At 45.0% G+C, this 23,255-nt stretch overlaps 1 protein-coding gene across 4 annotated transcripts in view; it reads right to left on the bottom strand.

Annotated features, from left to right (window-relative positions):
- LOC119968614 (nectin-3-like protein) overlaps window positions 1-23,255 on the bottom strand; it is a 71,174-nt gene that overhangs the window by 39,988 nt on the left and 7,931 nt on the right. For 3 of the 4 annotated variants that reach the window (XM_038801239.1, XM_038801237.1, XM_038801240.1), the window contains exons 2-3: window positions 20,514-20,665; window positions 17,467-17,787 (exon numbers count right to left, since the gene is read on the bottom strand). In XM_038801239.1, coding sequence (XP_038657167.1) covers window positions 17,467-17,787; window positions 20,514-20,586 — 394 coding nt within the window. In that variant the 5' untranslated portion in view covers window positions 20,587-20,665. Of the gene's footprint in view, window positions 1-17,466; window positions 17,788-20,513; window positions 20,666-21,857; window positions 22,065-23,255 lie in introns of those variants that run through there. The other variant, XM_038801238.1, reaches the window with a different exon arrangement.

Genomic DNA, 23,255 nt, shown 5'->3' with positions numbered 1-23,255 from the left:
AACCAGTAATTAGAACATAGAACATAGAACATAGAACGATACAGCGCAGTACAGGCCCTTCGGCCCACGATGTTGCACCGACATGGGAAGTCAAAAACTAAAGGCCATCTAACCTACACTATGCCATTATCATCCATATGCTTATCTAATAAACTTTTAAATGCCCTCAATGTTGGCAAGTTCACTACTGTTGCAGGTAGGGCATTCCACGGCCTCACCACTCTTTGCGTAAAAAACCTACCTCTGACGTCTGTCCTATATCTATTACCCCTCAATTTAAGGCTATGTCCCCTCGTGCTAGCCATCTCCATCCGCGGGAGAAGGCTCTCACTGTCCACCCTATCTAACCCTCTGATCATCTTGTATGCCTCTATTAAGTCACCTCTTAACCTTCTTCTCTCTAACGAAAACAACCTCAAGTCCATCAGCCTTTCCTCATAAGATTTTCCCTCCATACCAGGCAACATCCTGGTAAATCTCCTCTGCACCCGTTCCAAAGCTTCCACGTCCTTCCTATAATGAGGCGACCAGAACTGTACGCAATACTCGAAATGCGGCCGTACCAGAGTTTTGTACAGCTGCAACATGACCTCATGGCTCCGGAACTCAATCCCTCTACCAATAAAGGCCAACACACCATAGGCCTTCTTCACAACCCTATCAACCTGGGTGGCAACTTTCAGGGATCTATGTACATGGACACCGAGATCCCTCTGCTCATCCACACTGCTAAGAATTTTACCATTAGCCAAATATTCCGCATTCCTGTTATTCTTTCCAAAGTGAATTACCTCACACTTCTCTACATTAAACTCCATTTGCCACCTCTCAGCCCAGCTCTGCAGCTTATCAATGTCCCTCTGTAACCTGGAACATCCTTCCACACTGTCTACAACTCCACCGACTTTAGTGTCGTCTGCAAATTTACTCACCCAACCTTCTGTGCCCTCCTCTAGGTCATTTATAAAAATAACAAACAGCAACGGCCCCAGAACAGATCCTTGTGGTACGCCACTCGTAACTGAACTCCATTCTGAACATTTGCCATCAACCACCACCCTCTGTCTTCTTTCAACTAGCCAATTTCTGATCCACATCTCTAAATCACCCTCAATCCCCAGCCTCCGTATTTTCTGCAATAGACGACCGTGGGGAACCTTATCAAACGCTTTACTGAAATCCATATACACCACATCAACTGCTCTACCCTCGTCTACCTGTTCAGTGACCTTCTCAAAGAACTCGATAAGGTTTGTGAGGCATGACCTACCCTTCACAAAACCATGCTGACTATCCCTAATCATATTATTCCTATCTAGATGATTATAAATCGTATCTCTTATAATCCTCTCCAAGACTTTACCCACAACAGACGTGAGGCTCACCGGCCTATAGTTACCGGGGTTATCTCTACTCCCCTTCTTGAACAAAGGGACCACATTTGCTATCCTCCAGTCCTCTGGCACTATTCCTGTAGCCAATGATGACACAAAAATCAAAGCCAAAGGCTCAGCAATCTCTTCCCTGGCTTCCCAGAGAATCCTAGGATAAATCCTATCAGGCCCCGGGGACTTATCTATTTTCACCTTGTCCAGAATTGCCAACACTTCTTCCCTACGCACCTCAATGCCATCTATTCTAATAGCCTGGGTCTCAGCATTCTCCTCCACAACATTATCTTTTTCCTGAGTGAATACTGACGAAAAGTATTCATTTAGTATCTCGCTTATCTCCTCAGCCTCCACACACAACTTCCCACCACTGTCCTTGACTGGCCCTACTCTTACCCTAGGCATTCTTTTATTCCTGACATACCTATAGAAAGCTTTTGGGTTTTCCTTGATCCTACCTGCCAAAGACTTCTCATGTCCCCTCCTTGCTCGTCTTAGCTCTCTCTTTAGATCCTTCCTCGCTTCCTTGTAACTATCAAGTGCCCCAACTGAAACTTCACGCCTCATCTTCACATAGGCCTCTTTCTTCCTCTTAACAAGAGATTCCACTTTTTTGGTAAACCACGGTTCCCTCCCTCGACCCTTTCCTCCCTGCCTGACTGGTACGTACTTATCAAGAACATGCAATAGCTGTTCCTTGAACAAGCTCCACATATCCAGTGTGCCCAACCCTTGCAGCCTACTTCTCCAACCTACACATCCTAAGTCATGTCTAATGGCATCATAATTGCCCTTCCCCCAGCTATAACTCTTGCCCTGCGGGGTATACTTATCCCTTTCCATCACTAATTCATCCACCTAAGAGGGTACCAGCTACTTGTAGGGAACGTTTAAAAGTGGAACTTGAGCATATCCAGCAGTTGGGAATAATCACCAAAGTGGAAGAAACAACTGACTGGGTCAATTCTACGGTTTGTATGAAAAAAGCCAACGGTCACCTGAGAATCTGTATCAATCCCAAGGATCTGAATCAGAATATTAAGCAGGAACACTACCCAATTCCTAAAAGGGAGGAAATTACTTGTAAAAAACTCTGCATGTTTAACACACCATACGGGGGACACTGCTTCAACAGAATGCCTTTTGGGATTATTTCAGCTTCCGAAACTTTTCATCGGGCTATGGAACAGATGGCCAAAGGTATCACAGGTGTACAAGTGTACGTGGATGACATCATCGTTTCATCATCAAATGAAGAGGAACATAATGCATGACTTCTGCAAGTTATGAAGTGAATTGAAAAGTTTAGTCTCAAACTGAACAGAGCCAAATGCCAATTTGGCATCCCATTCACCATCATGAGTGACAATGGACCATATTTTGATAGCAGGAAATGGACTGAGTTTTACAAACAGTATGACTTCCAGCATGTAACCTCCAGCCTACTTCATCCACAGTTCAATGGAAAGGATGAGAAGGGAGTGCGTATTGCCAAGAAGTCACTTAAGAAAGCTTGGGATTCCAAATGCAACCCAAACTTCGCTTTGTTAAGCTACAGTGTGACACCACTTGCGACAGGATACTCACCAGCACAGTTGCTGATGAATCGAAAGATACATACCACGTTACCGTGTCTTACTACAACAAATTCTGAGAACGAAGATGTAATCCAAAAAATCAAACAGAACAATCGGAAACAACAATACTATGATAGAACAGCAAAAAATCTATCACCGGTAGAACAAGGTGATACTGTCAGAATGCAACTTTCAAATGGATTGTTGAGCATGTAATGCGCCAGACAGCTACACTTTCCTATGTAATAGTTAAGGAAGAGGGTTCGATCTTAAGGAGAAACCACAGTGCACTTCCTAATGTGAAAGCGACTCAATCCACATTTACAAACATCACAATTGATACAGAGCTACTCAAAGCAACTCCAACAGTATGTCAGGAAAATATTGTTCCAGCAGCGAACGTAACCAGTGGAATTGGAACAAACACAACTGCAAGAAAATATTGCACTGAGAAGATCTACACATCTCAGTAAAATAACAGACTAAATTTGTGAAAAGACTGAAAAAATTGTTAACTACTAGCCTTAACAAGAATCATGTACTGTATATATGTTTGAATTCATATCCAAACAACTACAAAGAAAGCGGGATGTGACAATAGGTATATTGTAACAATAATGAAGGGTTAATAATTTACTGTAACTGCATCCAACCACTAGATGGCGATCAATCGCATACACGTGGATCACGTGATACTTTTGATTCGGTGAGAAGTTTGTTAGGCGAGATAGAGAATAGTCGTGTCATTAGGAACTCTGTAATTAGAATCATAGTTTTAGTGAATCTGTAATCTTTAATATCTGAGCAGGCAAGTTGAATCAATTTAGTTGCGTAAATAAATTAACTTTGTCCAAAACTTAGTTTGATGTTCTTTGTGAGACACTGCACTTCTTAGCCATCCTCATTCAGAAAGCAAAGAACATCACATGGGGGGGGGGGCCTGACTCTTGGATTGACTTTGGGGACAACTCCCTTAAGGAGTTACCCGCTTCGCCCACCGCGATGTCCAGCATATCAGGGCCACATTTGCCCATACCTGTAGTAATTCTTGCCTATGTGATTCCTAGCCGAGATGACTGGAGAGTCACGCAGGTCCAGGGAATACGGTACTTGGCCGGCTAAGTGGGCGCAAATGAGTCATTAAGCTCAATTGAGACATTAAGGACATTAAGATGCTGGCACGCAGGTGCAAACATCTATTCCGCCATGAGCGGGGACCGGAGCATCGGAAAGGCCCAGCACCAATCCCGTTTTTCTCCCCAATGCTGGATGCTCCACCTTACTGGGAACTCCGCTACCAACGGCTCAAGGTGAAGAATTTCATGCCATATCTTTTCCATTAATTGCTGGCCTATATAATTCAATTAGTGCTGTAATAGTACCTCTTAGATCTAATAGATAGATTCATACGTTCACTGCTGCAGGACGCCTCTTTCTCCAACACTGTAAAGCTTTCCTTAATCGTTGCAACAACCCTTCCTTCTTTCCTGCCTTTCATATCTTTCCTGAAAACCTTGGATGGGATTCTCTGACCCCCCACCGGGTCGGAGAATCGCCGGGGGGGGGCGGCGTGAATCCCGCCCCCGCTGTACGCCGAATTCTCCAGCACCCGAGTGGCCCCCTCGGCGATTCTCCGACCCATGATGGGCCGAAGACCCGCTGGATTTTTGCCAGTCCGCCGGCATAGATTCTATTAGGTCCCTTACCGGCGGGACCTGGTGGCGCGGGCGGGCTGCGGGGTCCTGGGGGGGGCCAGCGGGGCGATCTGGCCCCGGGGGGTGTGGTGCCCCCACGGTGGCCTGGCCCGCGATCGGGGCCCATCGATCCACGAGCGGGCCTGTGCCACGGGGGCACTCTTTTCCTACGCGGCGGCCGTGTCAGCCTCCGCGATGGCCTATGCGTAGGTGAAGCCCACCCCCCCCCCCCCCGCGCATGCGTGGGGATGACGTCAGCAGCCACTGACGCTCCTGCGCATGCGTGGACTTGCACCGGCTGGCAGTGTCCCTTCAGCCCCTGCTGGTGTGGCGCTAAAAGCCTTCCATGCCAGCCAGCAGGCGCAAAGCACTCCGGCGCCAGCCTAGCCCCTGAAGGTGTGGAGGATTCCGCACCTTTGGGGCAGGCCGACGGCGGAGTGGTTCACGCCACTCTGTCCCGCCGGGACCCCCCACCCCACTGGGTACGGGAGAATCCCACCCCTTGTATCCATGAACATGTAGTACCCAGTGCTGACCCTTTTTGAGATAGGTCTCTGTTATCGCCACAGCATCATACTCCCATATGATTATTTGTGCCTACATGCCTTGAACATTTGCATGTATGCACTGTAAACATGAATTTGACATTCTGTATTCTTCTTTATCTGGACACACTTAAAATTTTACTATTTCTTACTCTCGAGCTATCTGTCTCTCCCAATCCTTTTGTGTACGTTGGTTCTCCTTCCTGATGTCACATCCTGGTTCCCATCTCACTGCTGTGTTACTTTACACCCTCTCCAATAGCCCTGGCAAACTGTCCAGTGAAGATTTTTTTTCCAGCCCTGTAGAGGTATAACCCATCCAGTATGTTGTTACGATCCCAGACCAGACCCCAACAGTGGCTAAGATACTGGACCAAAACCCCAGTATTTTATTTTAATTTTGTCAGACATGTGGGGAAATGCCCCATGAGTGTGATATGGGGTGGGATTCTCCCATCGGGTGGCTGTGTCGATGCCGGCGTAAAAAAGGGAGTGTTTTATTCGGGCGTCGGCGCATGTTCCGGGACCACATTACCTATCTGACCCACAGGGGTCTAGCACGGCGCCGGAGCAGCCCACGCCGTTCCAGCTGCCGATCCCAGCATGAACCCGGTGCCGCAGGGTCCACGAATGCGCAGTTGGGCCGGCGCCAACTTGTGCATGCGCAGTAGCCTTCTTTCCCGCGCCAGCCCCGTGCCAAATGGCGCAGGGCTACAGGAGCCGGCGCGGAGGAAAGGAGGCCCTCAGCCAGAGAGGCTGGCCCGCCGATCGGTGGGCCCCGTTCACGGGCCAGGCCATGATGGAGGACCCCCCCCGGATCGGACCCCCCCCCCCCCCCCCCCCGCACAGGCCACCCCCGGACCCTTCAACGCCGACATCCCGCCGGCTCAGAAGATGTTAGAACGGCGCAGGCGGGACTCGGATTTTTTGTGACGGCCCATTTGGGCTGGAGAATCGCCGCATACCCCGACTGGCACCGCGCCGACCACACCGGAGCCGATGGCGCCAATTCTCCGCTCTGTGGAGAATTGCATCCTGGCGTCGGGGCGACATGTGTGATTCGCTCGGCGTGCACCAGTTCTCCAATCCGGCAGGAAGTCGGAGAATTCCGCTCATGGTACATTAAAACAAATGTTATTACTAACACAGTATGAAAATCTTCAACACCACACCTGAAAATCGTTTACAATTACCCACCAAACAATACGATTCCCTTAATTGTTATCTTTATTCACAAACAAGAAAAAAAACCATCTCAGCTCTCAAACTACCCTAAATACCAAAGTCACAGAAGAATACTCGCTTTACAGAGTTGTTCTTTGAGAAAGAGCTTTACAGAAAATGATCTAACTCCCATCAGATCCATGCAGGAACTCTGGTTGTATGTCTTCAAAAGCTAGTGCAGCTGGATTGTTTCCTTGTCCTCAAGACAAGTCTGCAGTGCTTTAAAGACTGTTAATCCCTTTTTAATAACTGCAGAGAGAAAAACCTGACTTGCGGTCCCAGCTTCATCGACAACAAACTGAACTGAAAATACATTCTCAAAAAAGCTTGATGCCTTAGCTCCACCCAGCAATGACACCATCTCACCAACCTGAAAACTAATTAACTCCCTAGGCTTATTCAAACAATGGTTCATTAGAGAAAACTTTTTACATCTAGCTCCCAAAAGCTTTTTTTGTATTTCAAAGAAAAATTCAGAAACGCTAACCCAGGCTGTTCACCCCTACTTCATCAAATGTTACAATACAATATATCTAAAATTCCAAATTCATCACAAGGTACACGTTCGACAATAATACATTGAGGATTCAGAGATTGAGTGGAAGCAGCTTGCTGTGTAAAAATTCAAAGTAGCAGTAATTGGAATGATCATTGATGGATCTATGCCTGCACTGGAATTGGTCTGCCTGCAAGAGTGCGCAGTGCATATATTTGTTCTTTGCTAATGACGGGCGTTAATTTATTTCTTCTTTTTTGTATACATTGGGGGGGGGGGGGGGGTTTGTTCTTTCTGTTCTTAGTATTTTCTGTTATTGATATTTTGTGAAAATTTGAATAAAAATTATTTAAAAAGGAAAAAGAGTGAGCAGTGCGAAAGAGCGGCACGATAGAACAGTGGTTAGCACTGTTGCTTCACAGCGCCAGGGTCCCAGGTTCTATTCCCGGCTAGGGTCACTGTCTGTGCGAAGTCTGCATGTTCTCCCCGTGTCTGCATGTGTTTCCATCGAGAGCTTCAGTTTCCTCCCACAAGTCTCAAAAGATGTGGGCCGGGATTCTCCAATCCCGCGGCCCAGTTCTGACGCTGGCGTGAAAAGCTACGCGAGCCACTCCGGCGTCAACGGGCCTCCACTTCCAGGTATTCACCCCTTCCTCGGGGGCTTGTATGGTGCCGGAGTGGTGTCCGCAGCTGCGCCGCCCGAAAGCCGGCGACCCATGGCCAGCGTGAGTTTGCGGATGTGCGCCACAGCCGGCGTGAGTTCGCACATGTGTGCCACGGCCGGCGTGATTCCGTGCATGCGCATGGGTTCCCGTCTCCGTGCCAGCCCCTGGACAATACGGCGCAGCCTTACAGTGACCCGGCATGGAGGACCATAGGCCCCGATCGCGGGCCAGGCCACCGTAAGGCCCCCTCCTGGGGTCCGATCTCCCCCCCCCCCCCCTCCCCCCCTCGCCAGGACGGACCCCGGAGGCAGAACTCCGAGATCCCACCGGGTAGGACCATATGTAATCTACGCGGCTGGACTCGGTCGAACTGGGAGGACACTCGGCCCGTTGAGGCTCAGAGAATCGCCAGGGGGCGCTTTCAACGGCCCCCGAACGGTACGGCGGCAATCCCGCGGGCGCCCAAGAATCAGCGGCGGAGAATCGGCGGGCCCGTGTCAGAACAGCGTCACACGATTTTTGCGTGCCCCCCCCCCCCGGCGATTCTCCGAACCCAGCGTGGGGTCGGAGAATCCCGGCTGGGCTGTTTGGTAATTTGGACAGTCTGAATTCTCCCTCCGTGTACCCGAAATGGCGCCGGAAGATGGCAAATAGGGGCTTTTCACAATAACTTCAATGCAGTGTTAATGTAAGCCAACTTGAGAGCATAAAGAATATTAAAATAAAGAATCTTAGTCAACAGTAGCTGGGTTTTTCAGACAGAACCATATAAGAAATCTGAACCTTGTACATCCATGTGTAAAAATGTAACTGAATTAAGCATCTTAGGCACCATCTCACTTGTCTGACATACTTCCTCTACTTTTGTCCACCAAGACCAAAATTGTGCAGAAAAGATCTTGTCAAGGAAAAAGGTAGCAACAGCAATGTTCCTCAGCACCAAGATCCTATCTGTATTCAATTATAGAATCATAGAATGGCGACAGGACAGAAATAGGCCAGTCAGCCCATTGTCTTTGTGCCAGCTATCTGCAAGAATAACTCAATTAGTCCCACTCCCCCATTGGTCCTGCAGGGATCTATCGGGACTATAGAATGGTCCTATGTTACAACACCACACATAAAGCAGTTCTTTTGGGACATGGCTTCTTAAAAGTGTCAGTTTTATAAAGATGCACAACTATGCAGGTGCTATTCCTACCTCCTCATCACATGATGGAAAGAATTAAATTACTGCCTGCTGAAATGTCAATGCACTTCAGGCATCTGCCATCACATTAATGGAACTGTTGTGTGCTTCTAGCACTGGCACACCATAAATCATTGTTTTGCATATGCACCAAAAAGTAACATAAAGTAATGTTTACTGTGAGTTTAATAGTAATGTAAAATTAATATATCTATAAAATTAAATAAGGATTGGTGTGGGCAGAATTAGGCCAGTACTGAGAAAGTGGGAGCTGTACTATTGATATATGTTTTTGTGCATAATCATTGAATTCCTACAGTGCGGAAGGAGGCTATTCAGCCCATCGAGTCTGCACTGACCCTCAGAAGGATCACCCTACCTCTGCTCCAGGTAGGACAGAGGCTGCAGAGCTTATCGCTGGCACAGGTTGCGCAGCCACCATGTTGCCTGTTGGACTTCTTGTGCAAGAGAATACTTACCTTGCTAACATGGCTTCTCTATTCCCCAACTGCAGAGGTGAATGTCAGCATATAGCCATTAATGCTTGCTATCTACCTGGCCACAGCTGCCATTGCGAACATATGGAGGCTGGAGGCACAGGGCCTGCTTGGGGAGGACCTTGCACAAGAAGAGCCTGCCCTAGATGAACTCGAGACAGCCGGTGAGGCTGGAGAGCTGGCCATCCAACAGGCGGAGGAGGAGGTGCGAAGGAGGCGCCACATCAGAGCACGTTTATACCATTGTCGCCTATCCTTTCAGGACCTGCTGGACCGTGTGTACTGAAAAAGACTCAGGCTAACTGGAGAGACAGTTCACCATCTGTGCCAGATGATGGCGCAGCTGCACGGTAGCACAGTGGGTAGCACCATTGCTTCACATTGACAGGGTCCCAGGTTCCATTCCCGGCTTGGTCTCTGTGCAGAGACAGCGTGTTCTCCCTCTGTCTGCGTGTGTGTCCTCCAGCTGCTCCGGTGTCTTCCCACAAGTCCTGAAAGATGTGGTGTTAGGTAATTTGGACATACTAAATTCTCCCCCCGTGTACGTGAAAGGCGCCAGAGTGTGGCGACAAGGGGATTTTCACAGTAACTTCATTGCATTGTTAATGTAAGCCTACTTGTGACAATAAAAGATTATCAAAGCTGGCACCGCAAGAGATTGGAGGAGAATACCTGCTCCCGGTGGCTGTCAAGATAACAGTCGCCCTGCACTTTCATGCCTTTGGGTCTTTCTGGGGGCCGAGCAGGGACCTGTTTGGGATATTCCAGACATCCGTACACAGGCGCATCCACGCTGTGACAGATCCCCTATATGCTCAGGTAGCAGACTATATCAACCTCAATCTAGACTAAGCCCACCAGTATGCCCATGTAACAGGAGCCTTCATCACTGGCATGCCCCAGGTCCAGGGGGCGATCAATGGGACACATGTCCCCCTGCGAGCACAAGCACATCAGGGGATGCCCTTCATCAATAGGAAGAGCTTCCACACCCTGAATATATCTGCACCCTTCTTTATTTTACATGGCCTACTGCTCCTTCTTGGTGTGACTCCAGACAGCACATCAGATGTGGTGGCAGCCTACTGCTATCACGCCCTCTGATTTGAGGTGCATTTGGAGGCTGTCCTCTGGAGGGTACGGACCTGGATGGGCCATGCTGACTTTCCAGTGTCACAGGTGACGAGTTGTCACCCTGCTCTGCCTGTTGCCCATGAGATATGCCAATGTCAGGTAGGGGGAATTCAGACGTGCTGAGATGTTCCAGCACCACCCTTGTGGGAGGCACTGGCATGAGCCCCATCATTCCCTCAGGATACTCAATAGCTCCTTGGCTACTTCATGGCTGAGATGAGGCCGGAGTCAGCTCCGAAGGCGCCACCATCACCTGGTGCTGCCAGCCCTCTCATATCAGCCAGGGTCTCCATGCCCTCAGCCATGGAGCACAGCAGAGACTGGGTCATGTCCCTCTATGACTTGCCCAGGACAGTCAGCGCAATTCTATCAATGCGATGACCCTTTGTGAATGGGCCAAGCTCTGGAGTGCTGCAGCAATGCTCATGTGGGTCCAGTACACGTCTGCCTGCGACTGAGCTCCCCTATCCTGAGCGACAGCCATCGACTGCACAAATTGCCCCAGGCCTTGGGCATCTTGACCCACAGCTGTGATTTTTTGACCCAAGTTTTCCAACATGGACGCCACCCGTTCAGTGTTGGCCAGGATACATGCATTGTCGGCACCGTATCCTGCGCCTGAAGAATATTTGGACTCATCCAGCTGCACCTACATGTGCTGGAAAGTTGCTAACACCCCTTCCTGTAGATCCTGGATCTGCATCTGTATCACCATCAGTGAACGATACCCGTCTGGATGACAGCTGGTTCCTGAGATCGGACAGCCTACCAATTGCCCGCTCCCTCAGGAGTGTCCAAATCCACCAATATACTGCCGCATGTATGATGTGCGCACTAGAAACTGACCCAGGAGCCTCTTCACTAAAATGCCCACCGAGGTGATAGTCTCTGCGGTGGTGGAGGGTGCAGGTGAATGCAGTGCCCAGCATTTGGTTTCATTCCTGGAGTGGCCCTCCAGGGTGTGCTGGGGTTGTGGCTGGGGGAGAGTCACCCTAGTTAGGCCATCCTGGTCTGATGGTGATCTAGTAAGACAAAAGACATGGTAGGATCTTGGGAAGAAGTGGTCTGTGGGAGAGGGGTGACTCACTTGCTAGAGTGATATCATTTTGCACTAGCGGCTCATTTGGTTGTTGAATGGCAACCTCTGCCATAGAGACTGCCCCTTCCTGTACCTCGCCGGCTAAATCCTTCATCTTCTGCTCGGCGATGGTGAGAGCCCAAAGGTTCAGGACCCCCCTCTCCAGTCTTCTCCGGCTCCCTTCAGTTAATGGCCGTATTTTCCTTGGAGACATATAAAGGACATGGTGAGACACATGGAGGCGTGTACACACGGGGGGGGGGTTCCATAGCTGGTGGCATGTGTGTGCATGGCACCTGATCAAAGAGGACAACATAGTTGTTTAGGTTTGGTGCAGGATAGGATATAATGGAGATGCTGGAAGATCAGTTTTAATTGCGTCCAGGGGCGTTGGGAGGAGTGAGGGACAGGGGTGATGCCAGGGGAACAGAGGTGGTGACTCACCTTAAGCTGCCCGAGGGAGATCGTTCATCATCTTGCAGCACTGCGTGCCAGCCCACTTGGTGTGGTTCGCAGCACTCACCACCTCCGCCCAAGCCTGGTTCAGGATAGCGGGTTGGAGCCTCCTACCCACCCTGCGAAAGGAAGTGTCCCATCTCTCCTCCACCACATCCAACATTCGGTCCAGCTCTGCATCTGGAAATTGAGAAGGTAGGCAGCTCTTCTCTGGGCCATCTACTTGGCTGGAAAAAAAAGTGTGTGGGGAGTGGAGTGCTTATAAGTAACTCCAGCTTGTCAAGCTCTCCAGCACCAATTCTTGCCCCAGCGAATCCGACGCCAGTGGTAATGAGAATTGCTCTAGATTCACATGGGCAGTCTGGCCCATTAACATGCCCTGAATTGCCCTGGAAATGAAGCCCCAAACGGCAATATGAACCAAATGCAATTTAGTTCTGACGTCATGACTTAGTCTCCCAAACGGAGAAATTCACCCATGGTAAGAAGTCACTTGTGTGAATAGTTCATAGGCCCTCTAAAAATAGCTACATCATACGGCAGAGTATAAAGAAAGAAATAATGGAGTTTGTAAGAAATGTACTGAAATAATCATGGGTGATGTATATATATATTGGACAAATCAAATTGGCAAAAGTGGTCTAGAAGATATGTTCATAGAGTGTATTAAGGCCAATTTCTTACAGTAGCATGTACTAAAGTAGTCTAGGCGATATGTTCATAGAGTGTATTAGGATTAATTTCTTACAGCAGCATGTTCTATGGCCAACTAGAGAGCAGCTATTATAGATATAATATTGTGCAATGAGACAGGATTAATTAATGAACTCATAGTGAAAGAGCCTCTCGGTAGCAGTGATTGTAACATGATTGAATTTTGCATTCAGTGTAAGGTGGGAAGTGTGGGTCTAGGACTAGTGTTTTAAACTTAAATAAAGGCAACTAAAAAGGTATAAAGACAGAGCTGGCTCAATTGAACAGGTAAACTAGGTTATAGTGCAGGATAGCAGAAGTGCAGTGGCAACCAATTAAGGATATATTTCACAGTATTCAACAAAGATACATTTCAGTGAGAAGGAAAGACTCTAGGGGAAGGACGTACCATCTGTTGCTAAATAAGAAAGGATAGTATCAAATTGATAGAAAAAGAATGATTAAAAAATAATAAACAGATAGAAATAATCAAAAGATATCTAGAAATATAAAAACAGGCAGTAGATATCTAGAAATATAAAAACAGTTAAAATTTCTGTGAGTATTTGAAAAGGAACATAATAACTAAATTGAGTACTGGTCCTATGGAGAGTAAATCTTGGTAATTCATGAGAAATAAGTAAATAATGAAAACTTTGAAGAAGACACAACTAACATTCAAGAAACACTCAGAAATCAAGACATGAAAGAGGAGGAACCCTAAAAAAGTACAATCACCAGGGAAAATCTCCTGAGAAAACTATTCAAACCAAACGCCGGTCCCCAGGACTGATGGCCTGCATCCTCGGGTCTCAAAATAAATGGTTGCTGCGATTGTAGATGCATTGGTTGTAATTTTCCAAACTTTCAGAGGTTTTGGAAAGGGTAAATTGGAAAATTGTGAATGTAACCCCTCTATTCAAGAAAGGAGGGAAATAGAAAGAAGAAAACTACAGGTAATTTAGCCTAACATCTGTTTTAGGGAATCTATTATTAAGGAGGTTATAGCGGGGTGTTTTGAAAATTTTAATGCACTCAGGCAGAGTCAACATAGTTTTGTGAAAGGGAAACGGTGTTTGACTAAGTTATTAGAGTTCTTTGTGAATGTAACAAGTAACACAGATGAAGGGGAACCTGTGGATGTGGTGCACCTGGAGTTGGAAAAGGCATTTGATAAAGTGCCATATGAAAGGTTACTTCATAAAATAAGTGCTCATTGTGTAGGGGGTAACATGTTGACACGTATAGAGGTTTGGTTAGCTAACAGGAAGCATAGAGTAGGGAGAAATGGATCGCCTTGGGTTGACAAGTTGTTAGTAGGGACTATGGCATCAACTATGATAGGGAGCAGTGGCTCTATACAGAATGTATACTGGGTGAATGGGTCTGGAGTGTCACAATTTGGAATGGAGGATATGAGGAGCCTTGGGGTTGGTGGGAGGAATGAGTTGGCAGAGTTTGGCATGTATGGGGTTTTGGGAGTCTGTAAGGGATGAGAGCTAGAGGGCTTTTTAATTGCTTTTATTGTAAATGGGACAAAGTCTGTCAAACAGCCTGCCTCAATATTTGGTAATATCAGTAGCTGCATCCTAATACGTTCTGGGGCAGAGAGCCCAATCCCAATTAGCACCCTCCCAGGAAAAGTAATCTCACCTTTGCAGGTACTTTCCCCCGAGGCAGGCACACTGAGCTAGGATATTACCCACCTTGAAGATGAAAATCAAACCTGAAGAGTCTACAGAGGGATTTAGATATGTTAACTGAGTGGGCAAACATTTTGTAGATGTAGTACTATTTGGGAAAATGTGAATTTGTTGATTTTGGTAATAATAATGTAAAAGCAGTATATTGTTTAAATGGAGAGACACTACAGCACTTGTAAACTACAGAAGAACGTCTTGAATCACAAACGTTAGTATGCAGGAACAGCAAGTGATCAGAAAGGCAAATGAAATGTTGTCATTTATTACAAGGGGAGGCGAGTATAAAAGGAGCGGTGTTTTGCTACAGTTGTATAAGGCCTTGATGAGATGGTTACTGAGTCCGGGTGACTCGGGAGCCCTTTAAAAGTGGTGGCAGGTCCCAATTCCTGGATTTGTGAGTTGTGTGATTTTCAGGAGCGTCTTTAAAGAGTGCTGGCTGATTCCTGTCAAAAGCCCACACCTGACACTCCTGACTTGCTGGCTCCATTGCAAAGAGCGGCATGCCCTATACCAAGGGAGTTTTCATGGAGTTGAGCCAGGTTTTTAAAGAGATGTGGTTCATTATCTCTCAGAGGAGTCATGAACCTTCGACTGCATGAGAGACCTTTTAAAAAGTGAGTTCAAATGGTCCTTCTCATGCACCCTGTGCCAAATCATAGACCACCCACTCCACCAAGCCTCTCCTTAAGGCCTCTCACACCCCCAATTTAACCATCGTCCCATGACATTCAAAGGCATTATCATTGTCAAATCACCCATTATCAACATCCTGGTGCTTACCATTGACCAGAAACTGAACTGGACCAGCCATATAAATGCTATAGCCACAAAAGGAGGTCAGAAGATAGGAATACGGCTGTGGGTAACTGACATCCTGATGCCCCAAAGCCTATCCACCATATACAAGGCACAAGTCAGGAGTGTAATGGAATACTCCACCTGGATGAGTGCAGCTCCAACAACACTCAAGAAATTCGACACCATCCAGGAAAAAGCAGCCCACATAATTGCTACCCCTTCCACAAACATTCACTCTCCCTAGCACAGGTTGCACAGCGGCAGCAGTGTGTACAATCTACAAGACGCACTGCAGGAACTTATCATCACATCTTAGACAGCACCTTCCAAACTCTCGACCACTATTATCTAGGATGTGGAGATGGCCAGCGTTGGACTGGGGTGAGCACAGAAAGAAGTCTTACAACACCAGGTTAAAGTCCAACATGTTTGTTTCAAACACTAGCTTTCAGAGCACTGCTCCTTCCTCAGGCAATGCTCCGAAAGCTAGTGTTTGAAACAAACATATTGGACTTTAACCTGGTGTTGTAAGACTTTTTACTGTGCTATTATCTAGAAGGACAAGAGCAGACACATGGGAACAAAATCACGTGGAAGTTCCCATCCAAGCCACTCACCATTCTGACTTGGAAATAAATCACTGTTACTTCACTGTCACTATCACAACATCCTGAAACTATCTCCCAAACAACACATGGACGACAATTGTTCAAGAAGACATCTCACCACCACCTTCTCAAGGGCAATTAGGGGTGGGTAATAAATGTTGGCCTATCCAGTGATACCCACATCCCATGAATGAATAAAAAAATAATTCCCAATCTCTGGCACTTCCATGCCCAGTGCATTGTATAGAATCAATTAACCCCATATTGACAGTCCGCTTTGTAAAAAAAAAAGTAATTAATTTAAATCTTTCTACTTAAAAAAAAAGGCATTTCACTGTAAGGCAATACAACTTTAAAATGTCAACAACAAAAATTGTCAGCCCTTGAAGCCACTTAATCATGTGCATTTCAACATTATAAAATTGACCAGAGATATCAGAGACCCTAAGCTGTCAATCAAGTAATGTGTTCTCTGGGGAACAGCTGTTTCAGCACGATTAATAGTTGTCTGGGCTTTCAGCCAAGTATACTTAATGAGGGGACATGGGGATTGTGTGAAGGGTCACAGCTTGATATTCGGAGTGTGAGGGACTATGGGCTGGGTGAAAGGGCATAGCTTACCATTCGGAGTGTGTGGACCATGTGAAAGGGTAGACCTTAGCATTGGGGGTATGAGGGGCCAGAGGGTTGGGTGGGGGCATGAGCTGGCATGGATTGAGGGTGGGGAATATGTGGGGTTGTTAACAGTGTGAAGGGTGAGGGGTGGCGGGTGTTTGTCCCATTGCGCTGAGGTGGACCTTTTAAACAGCTTGCTTCCACACCCAGCATTGCCAGTGGCTGCTTCTGAATGTCACCCAGGTCGGCTGACCTGCCTTCAGCCTGCACCCGGCACTCCAGCACTGAAGAGCCTGCGTTTGTGGACACTTTCTCCTGTCAGGGGCAGGCCAAGTCGTGAATTTTACCAACTCCTGCTACCCTCCTCAAAGATGAAAATTCAGACTCTCATCTGGCGGACCTTGTACAATTTTGGTCTCCTTACTTAAGAAAGGATATTATCCCATTAGAAGCAGTTCAGAGAAGACCCACTTGACTGATTCCTGGGAAGAAGGGATTATCTTTTAAGGAGAAGTTGGGCAGTTTAGGTCTGTGCTCATTGGAGTTTAGATGAATGAGAGTTTATCTTATTGAAACATATAAGATCATGAGGGGACTTGACAGATGCTGAAAGGATGTTTCAGCCTGTGGGAACTAGGAGACACAGGTTAAATTAAGGACTCTTCCATTTAAGACAGTGATGAGGAGATTCTTTCTCTCTCTCAGATGGTTGTCAGTCTGTGGAATTCTTTGCCCCAGAGAGCAGTGGAGGCAGGGTCATAGAATATTTCTAAGGCTGAGTTAGATAATCCTTGACTAACAAGGGAATCAAAAGTTATCAGGGGGAGAGAGTAGAGTTAAGACAAGATAGCAGCCATGCCCTTATCAAAAGTCAGAGCAAGCTGGTGGGGCGGAATGGCCTAATCTTGCGCCTAATTCTTCTGTTTTTGTGTATTAAAGAGCCTTTAGTCTCAATCTTAAATCACATGAATGCCTTAAATTATTTCATAATATTCTTCTTATGAACGAGTACTTTTAATATATATTTAAATTGACACACAATGCTCCAGTAATTTTTAGTGATAAAATCACGAGTTCTGCGGTGAGCTTGATGTTAATCTTACCTATGACGAACAAAGAAAAGCGGTTTCGAAAAATTCCCTGGAAAGCTGTAATTTCACATGTATAATTTCCTTCATCAGTCAGGTTTACAGGGTGTATCTGAAGACAAGTTCCATTACAAGATGAAATTGTTAGTCTGTCGTCTTTGAAGAATTTAAACAAGCCATAATCAGCATTGTAGGATGCAATGTCTTGGTACCCTGCCGTTATTGATCGACTCCATTTGATCAGTATAATTTCTTTCAAGGACTGATTAGTCGAGCAGTTTAAATTAATCTTGTTGCCCAGGACGGTGGTTAGATGGACAGCATGTACTTCATGTTCTGCAAAGGCAAAGAAGAGGCTGCACATGAAAAAGTAGCAATACTTGGTAAATATTCAAATAATTTGCATCAGAGGCAAATTAGTTTTAACCTTAGACTGGGACAAAATAATTGTCAAGAGCCAAAGTTAAGGGGTTGGATTCTCCGATTCCCAGCCACGCTTTTCACGGCACCGGGCTGTTCTCTGGCGGCAGGATTCATTATTCCCATTGCTTGCCAATGAAGCCACCCCACGCTGCCAGGAAACCTCCAAGTGTGATGGCGGCGGGAAAAGTGAATCGCAACGGCAGGAGAATTCCAGCTCGGGTTTTTTTAAAATACACATTTCATTTATTATTGTTCTTATTCACAAATACCATAATATCACAAATGAGATTTATTTAATGGGTACATAAAAATTAGTAACCTATTCTAATCACTGCTCAGAGCACAGGTAGTGACAATTCAATACAAATTGTGAACCGTTTGTGCAAAGAAACTGGCTTTCGGAGATTTCTTACATTGTTTTGGGACTTTTCACCACATAACAAATTATAAATAGCAGGGGAAAAGTTGCTTTAATAGAAATAAGTGAGCAGACAGTTTCAAAGAAATGTATGCATCATTCAAATACGTATATATAAATATATCACATTTGCCTTCATCAGCAGTCTGGCAGTTTAAATGGACGCTCTCATTTCTAAGATATGAAGCTATCACTTTAGATAATGGAAGTGAAATGTTCAAACTCAATTGATAAAGTGCGACAATAGTACCAATATAACTAAATATAAAAAGTGGATATATTGGACATCATAGATTGTTTCAATAATGTTGATTTAAAATGGAATGTATTCACACTACAGAAGACATATCAGCACTCTGTTGGGTACACTTTTTAATCCAGCAAATAGGCTCAACCAAATAATGTACATATTTGGGATAATATTATGCTGGGTCTATTTGTTGTATAAATAACGTATCCAATGAAATACTGATTTATTTTATGTCTATATTAAGATTTTTGTTGGCTCTTTGATAAATTTCTTCTTTTGTGATGCGTCATTGGAAGCAACTTGAAAAGTTGTCAAAATGTCTGTTGGCCTGAAAAGAAACATGGTACATACCGAGTAAAACATCCTGCGAATAGTTGGAGGCTTTTTGTGTGAGGTGGAATTGGTGATAAGCTTTGAAAATGGTGTAACCTGCAGCAGGCTTGTGCTATACTTCCTCTTTGCCTTTGGAAGCAGAAAATGGTCCCAGGTGCAGTATTAACATGAGGTTTGAAATGTTGCACCACACTGGAGTGCGATGACATCTTTTTTTCTCTCACAATAATTTCCATATCAATTGCAAGATGCTAAATTAACCAATCTACACTACAAATTGTGTCCTTTTGCCAAGATTTTGCTTATTTTTTTGAAAATGAAGACAAGGTCTAATTTAGTACATCAATAATCCCTTTTCCGTGTATCCCAAAGTTATTGAAGGCCAAAATATCACACACACACACACGCAGCTCTGTGGAATTATTTCAAGAAAAACAAGTCAGATTCATGTTTCAGAGAAATATAACACTCTGGTTCAAATTAAATCATTTTCAATTTTAGAATATTTCCTGTTTTTGTCAGAACGCCAGATTACACAGGTTGCATGTTAACGATGAATTAAACATCTACCTACACAACTTTATTCATCTCCACCATTATCATTTTAGTAGGAGTCTAATCTGCAATAATAAGTGTATGTTGTTCTTTTTTATCACAGATTCAATTCAAAAACTCGAAACACAAAATTAATAGGAAAGTTTTAGAACTCCACTATTCATAGAATCACAGAACCATAAAATGGTTACAGCACAGAAGAGGCCATAGGGCCAGTTTTGTTGTGCCAGCTCTCTGCAAGAGTAACTCACCTAGCCGTGCTCCCTTGCTATTCCCCCACTGTTTACATTTGTAATGTTTTCTCTTCAGATAATTAGCCAGGAACAATAAATAGGAAGTATCAACCTTGTTTTATTTATAAAGATATATTCCATTTAAGAAAAGCAGGTACGCATCCCACAAGAACTCAATGGTTAAGTAATAATAATCTTTAATAGTGTTACAAGTAGGCTTACATTAACACTGCAATGAAGCTACTGTGAAAATCCCCCAGTTGCCACACTCCATCGCCTGTTCGGGTATACAGAGGGAGAATTCAGAATGTCCAATTCACCTAACAGCATGTCTTTCGGGACTTGTGGAGGGAAACGGGAGCACCCGAAGGAAACACATTCAGACACGGGGAGAACATGAAGACTCCGCACAGACAGTGACTCAAGCCGGGAATCGAACCCAGGTCCCTGGTGCTGTGAAGCAATAGTGCTAATCACTGTGCTACCATGGTGCCCTAATATGGAACGTCACTTACAAAACTAATCAAATTTAATCCGCAACCCATTAAGTGGGTAAGTATGATTTTAAAAAATGATGCACTAAAGCATAGAAAATAGGACTTTTTTAAGCATAAAAGTTAAAAAGGGATGAAATGTGTGAATGCAGGATTATATGAGTCTGAATTCAGCATCTTAAGTAGCAGTTTACAAAAAACAAGGGTTTGATAATAGTTTTTCTGTCATATCAGAAGGTCTTTGAAATCAAGACTCTGAAAATGGGTTGTAAGTTAGTTAGCTTTGAAAGGTGCAAATAATCAGTATACTGGTATTTCAAAGGCGGCAGTTTGCAAAAGGTAAAGAGATACTGTACCAAACCAACAGGCAGTTATGAAGAAAGTCGCAATGATAGCAGCTTTCATACTGGTATCCTTGAAGTCATTCATTTCCGCATAAACAGCATATCCTGCTCGCCAACTTCTCTGCAGACAGTTTCCATTACTTCACATTTATGCAGTTGATTTCCTTCAAACAAGATACAAAACCTTTGGAGTCAGCAAAATTTACATTTTACATATATAACTTCCTCTTGTGATAAGAGATCATTAAAATAATGAAATATGCAGTTTCTGCACCTGAAACTTCATCATGAAAAATGGTTCTGAGAATAATATTTCCCAGACTGAGAAAGAAAATGGTTAGAATTAAACCATTAGGAGGTAAGAATCACCTTGGACTGATTCAAGGAGAATGAAATGTCCCCTTAAAGGACAGTGCATAATATATCTGTGAAGCATGTTTTCAATTGTACCAAAAGAAAAAAGGGAATGTTATGTTTTATGGCTTGAAGCATAGGTTACCTTCAAAGACAATGTTTCATCAATTAGTGCTTTTAGTCTTTTGTTACGGTAAAAATCAAAAATGTGAAATCTTTGGGCGGCACGGTGGCGCAGTGGTTAGCACCACTGCCTCACGGCACCGAGAACCCGGGTTCGATCCCAGCCCCGGGTCACTGTCTATGTGGAGTTTGCACATTCTCCCCATGTCTGTGTAGGTCTCACCCTCACAACCCAAAGATGTGCAGGGTAGGTGGCCACGCTAAATTGCCCCTGAATTGGAAAAAAGAAATGTGAAATCTTGTTGTATCTACTTTTTAGTTGTTGCAGGGAAGTTTGAATTTCTTTTTCAATGTTATCGATCTCTACGGGGTTCATAATGGGGTGAAGGAGGGGGTGAACAGTTTTGGGGCAAGTGAAGGATAAGCGTTGTTGACTGGTGATGAGGTGAACTTTGCACGGGTTGTGAAAGTGGTGAACATTTTGGGAATCAAGCTGTGCGGTTTCGGAGGTTTTTTTGGGTCTATCTAAGTACAGTGCAAATCAATGAACCGAAAACAGACCTTTGAGAGACATGTTTTCAGTTCATGATGGAAAAGGGGCTATGACTTTGCTGGAATTTACACTTGACACTTGCCCCCTCCCCCAACTCTGTCACTGGATTCAAACTGGAGCCAGAACCTAAAGGTACATGGGCGCCAGATTAAATGGTTAATGGGTAGTTTCAATCACAGTCAGCAGTGGCACATCCTCTCTGCTGCTGGCTGGAAGATCTGGGTCATTCAATTAAATGGCAAACCACGTCAGAAAGCAAAAGAGAAATATTAAAAGATTGTATTAAGACACAGAAAGAACAGTTCAAAAAAAAGTAAGCATTTTACCTTCTTTAAATCTCCAGCAATAATTACAAATTGATGGAATTATCGTCTGCACTTGTAAAAGTTAATTCTCAGTGTCACGTATCATGCCATTAAAATGATACACCAAAATTGACACGCCTTAATTTTTTCTCATTGGTTTAGCGTATGTATCAGATACGTACAGAAACTCCATACTGTTCATGCCTCTTAGTGAGATAGCGTTTTCAGGAAACGTTTGGAAGAGCAGGGCACTTTAGACAGCAACTTCTTCAGTTCCACATTATTGTCACCTCAATGGGTTGCAACAATCAGGGCAATACGATTTCCCATGACCTCCCTGGAATATGAACTTCCCCTTTAAAGGGGGCAGGACTTCCTCTTTAAGGGGGTGGACTTTCCCTCTACAAAGGGAGCCCCAGCTGTATAAAAACCCTGGCCTAGGTGCAGATCGGGGAAGGAGACCCTTTGGGGAGTGGAGATGCATTAGGATTGTATTGAAATAAGCCTGGATCGTCCATGCATTCTACTTAGTGTGGATTCAACACACATTTAAATGCACATATTTTTACCTGACTTCTATGTAAATAATGGGTGAGCAATGTTGCCTTCAATGTTATTCCGATTGCAAAATCTGACCTATTATAAATTAACGTAAAAGTCCCTTCTAAGTCAATTCCCGTACCAGCCTCCCCGGACAGGCGCCAGAATGTGGCGACTAGGGGCTTTTCAGAGTAACTTCATTGAAGCCTACTCGTGACAATAAGCAATTTTCATTTCATTTCATTTCAATTAGGAAAAAAAATTGAAACATGACAAGCATTTTCATGTAACCAAACATTCCAAAGTATTTTGTGAGAGGACAAAATAAGCATAGATGGCGTAGATGAAGTTGATGAAATAAGTTTCAGTACACATTTGAAGGTCCACACAGATGATGCATGGTAGGTCTATACTACAAGAGATTTCTAGAAGCAGGGATGTTATGGCTAAAGTTTAATTGATGATATTGGAACAAATGGACAGAAGACAAGGAGCGCAATTCTCCCCAAAAATTTCCAACTGTGGTCTCCGATGGGAAACGAGGTGTGATTCCTGTTGGGTCATTCGGAGCATCCAGCTCACACTGTACCCAGACATAGAAAATCCGTTGGAGGTTGGGGTGAACTGTGCCGTGAATGAAGCATATAGGGACCTGAAGACGCCAGCAGGTGCCCCAATCTTAGGCTAACACACCAGCAGCCCCACCCCCCACCCCCCACTTCTCCCCAATCACCAACATCAGGGCCCCTCCAGTCACTGTTACCAGCGGTCCCCACCTAGACATCCCACTATGGAATTGCAGGAGCCTGGAGAATCCGGCTTAAAACAGATCATGCATATTTAATTTAAATTTAAATATGCCAATTTTATTCACACCCA

The sequence above is a fragment of the Scyliorhinus canicula genome, chromosome 7 (genome assembly GCF_902713615.1).
Source record: "Scyliorhinus canicula chromosome 7, sScyCan1.1, whole genome shotgun sequence".
In the NCBI taxonomy this organism is placed as follows: Eukaryota; Metazoa; Chordata; class Chondrichthyes; order Carcharhiniformes; family Scyliorhinidae; genus Scyliorhinus; species Scyliorhinus canicula.
Note: the sequence above shows the minus strand (reverse complement) of the source record. Positions and strands in the feature narration are given on the sequence as shown.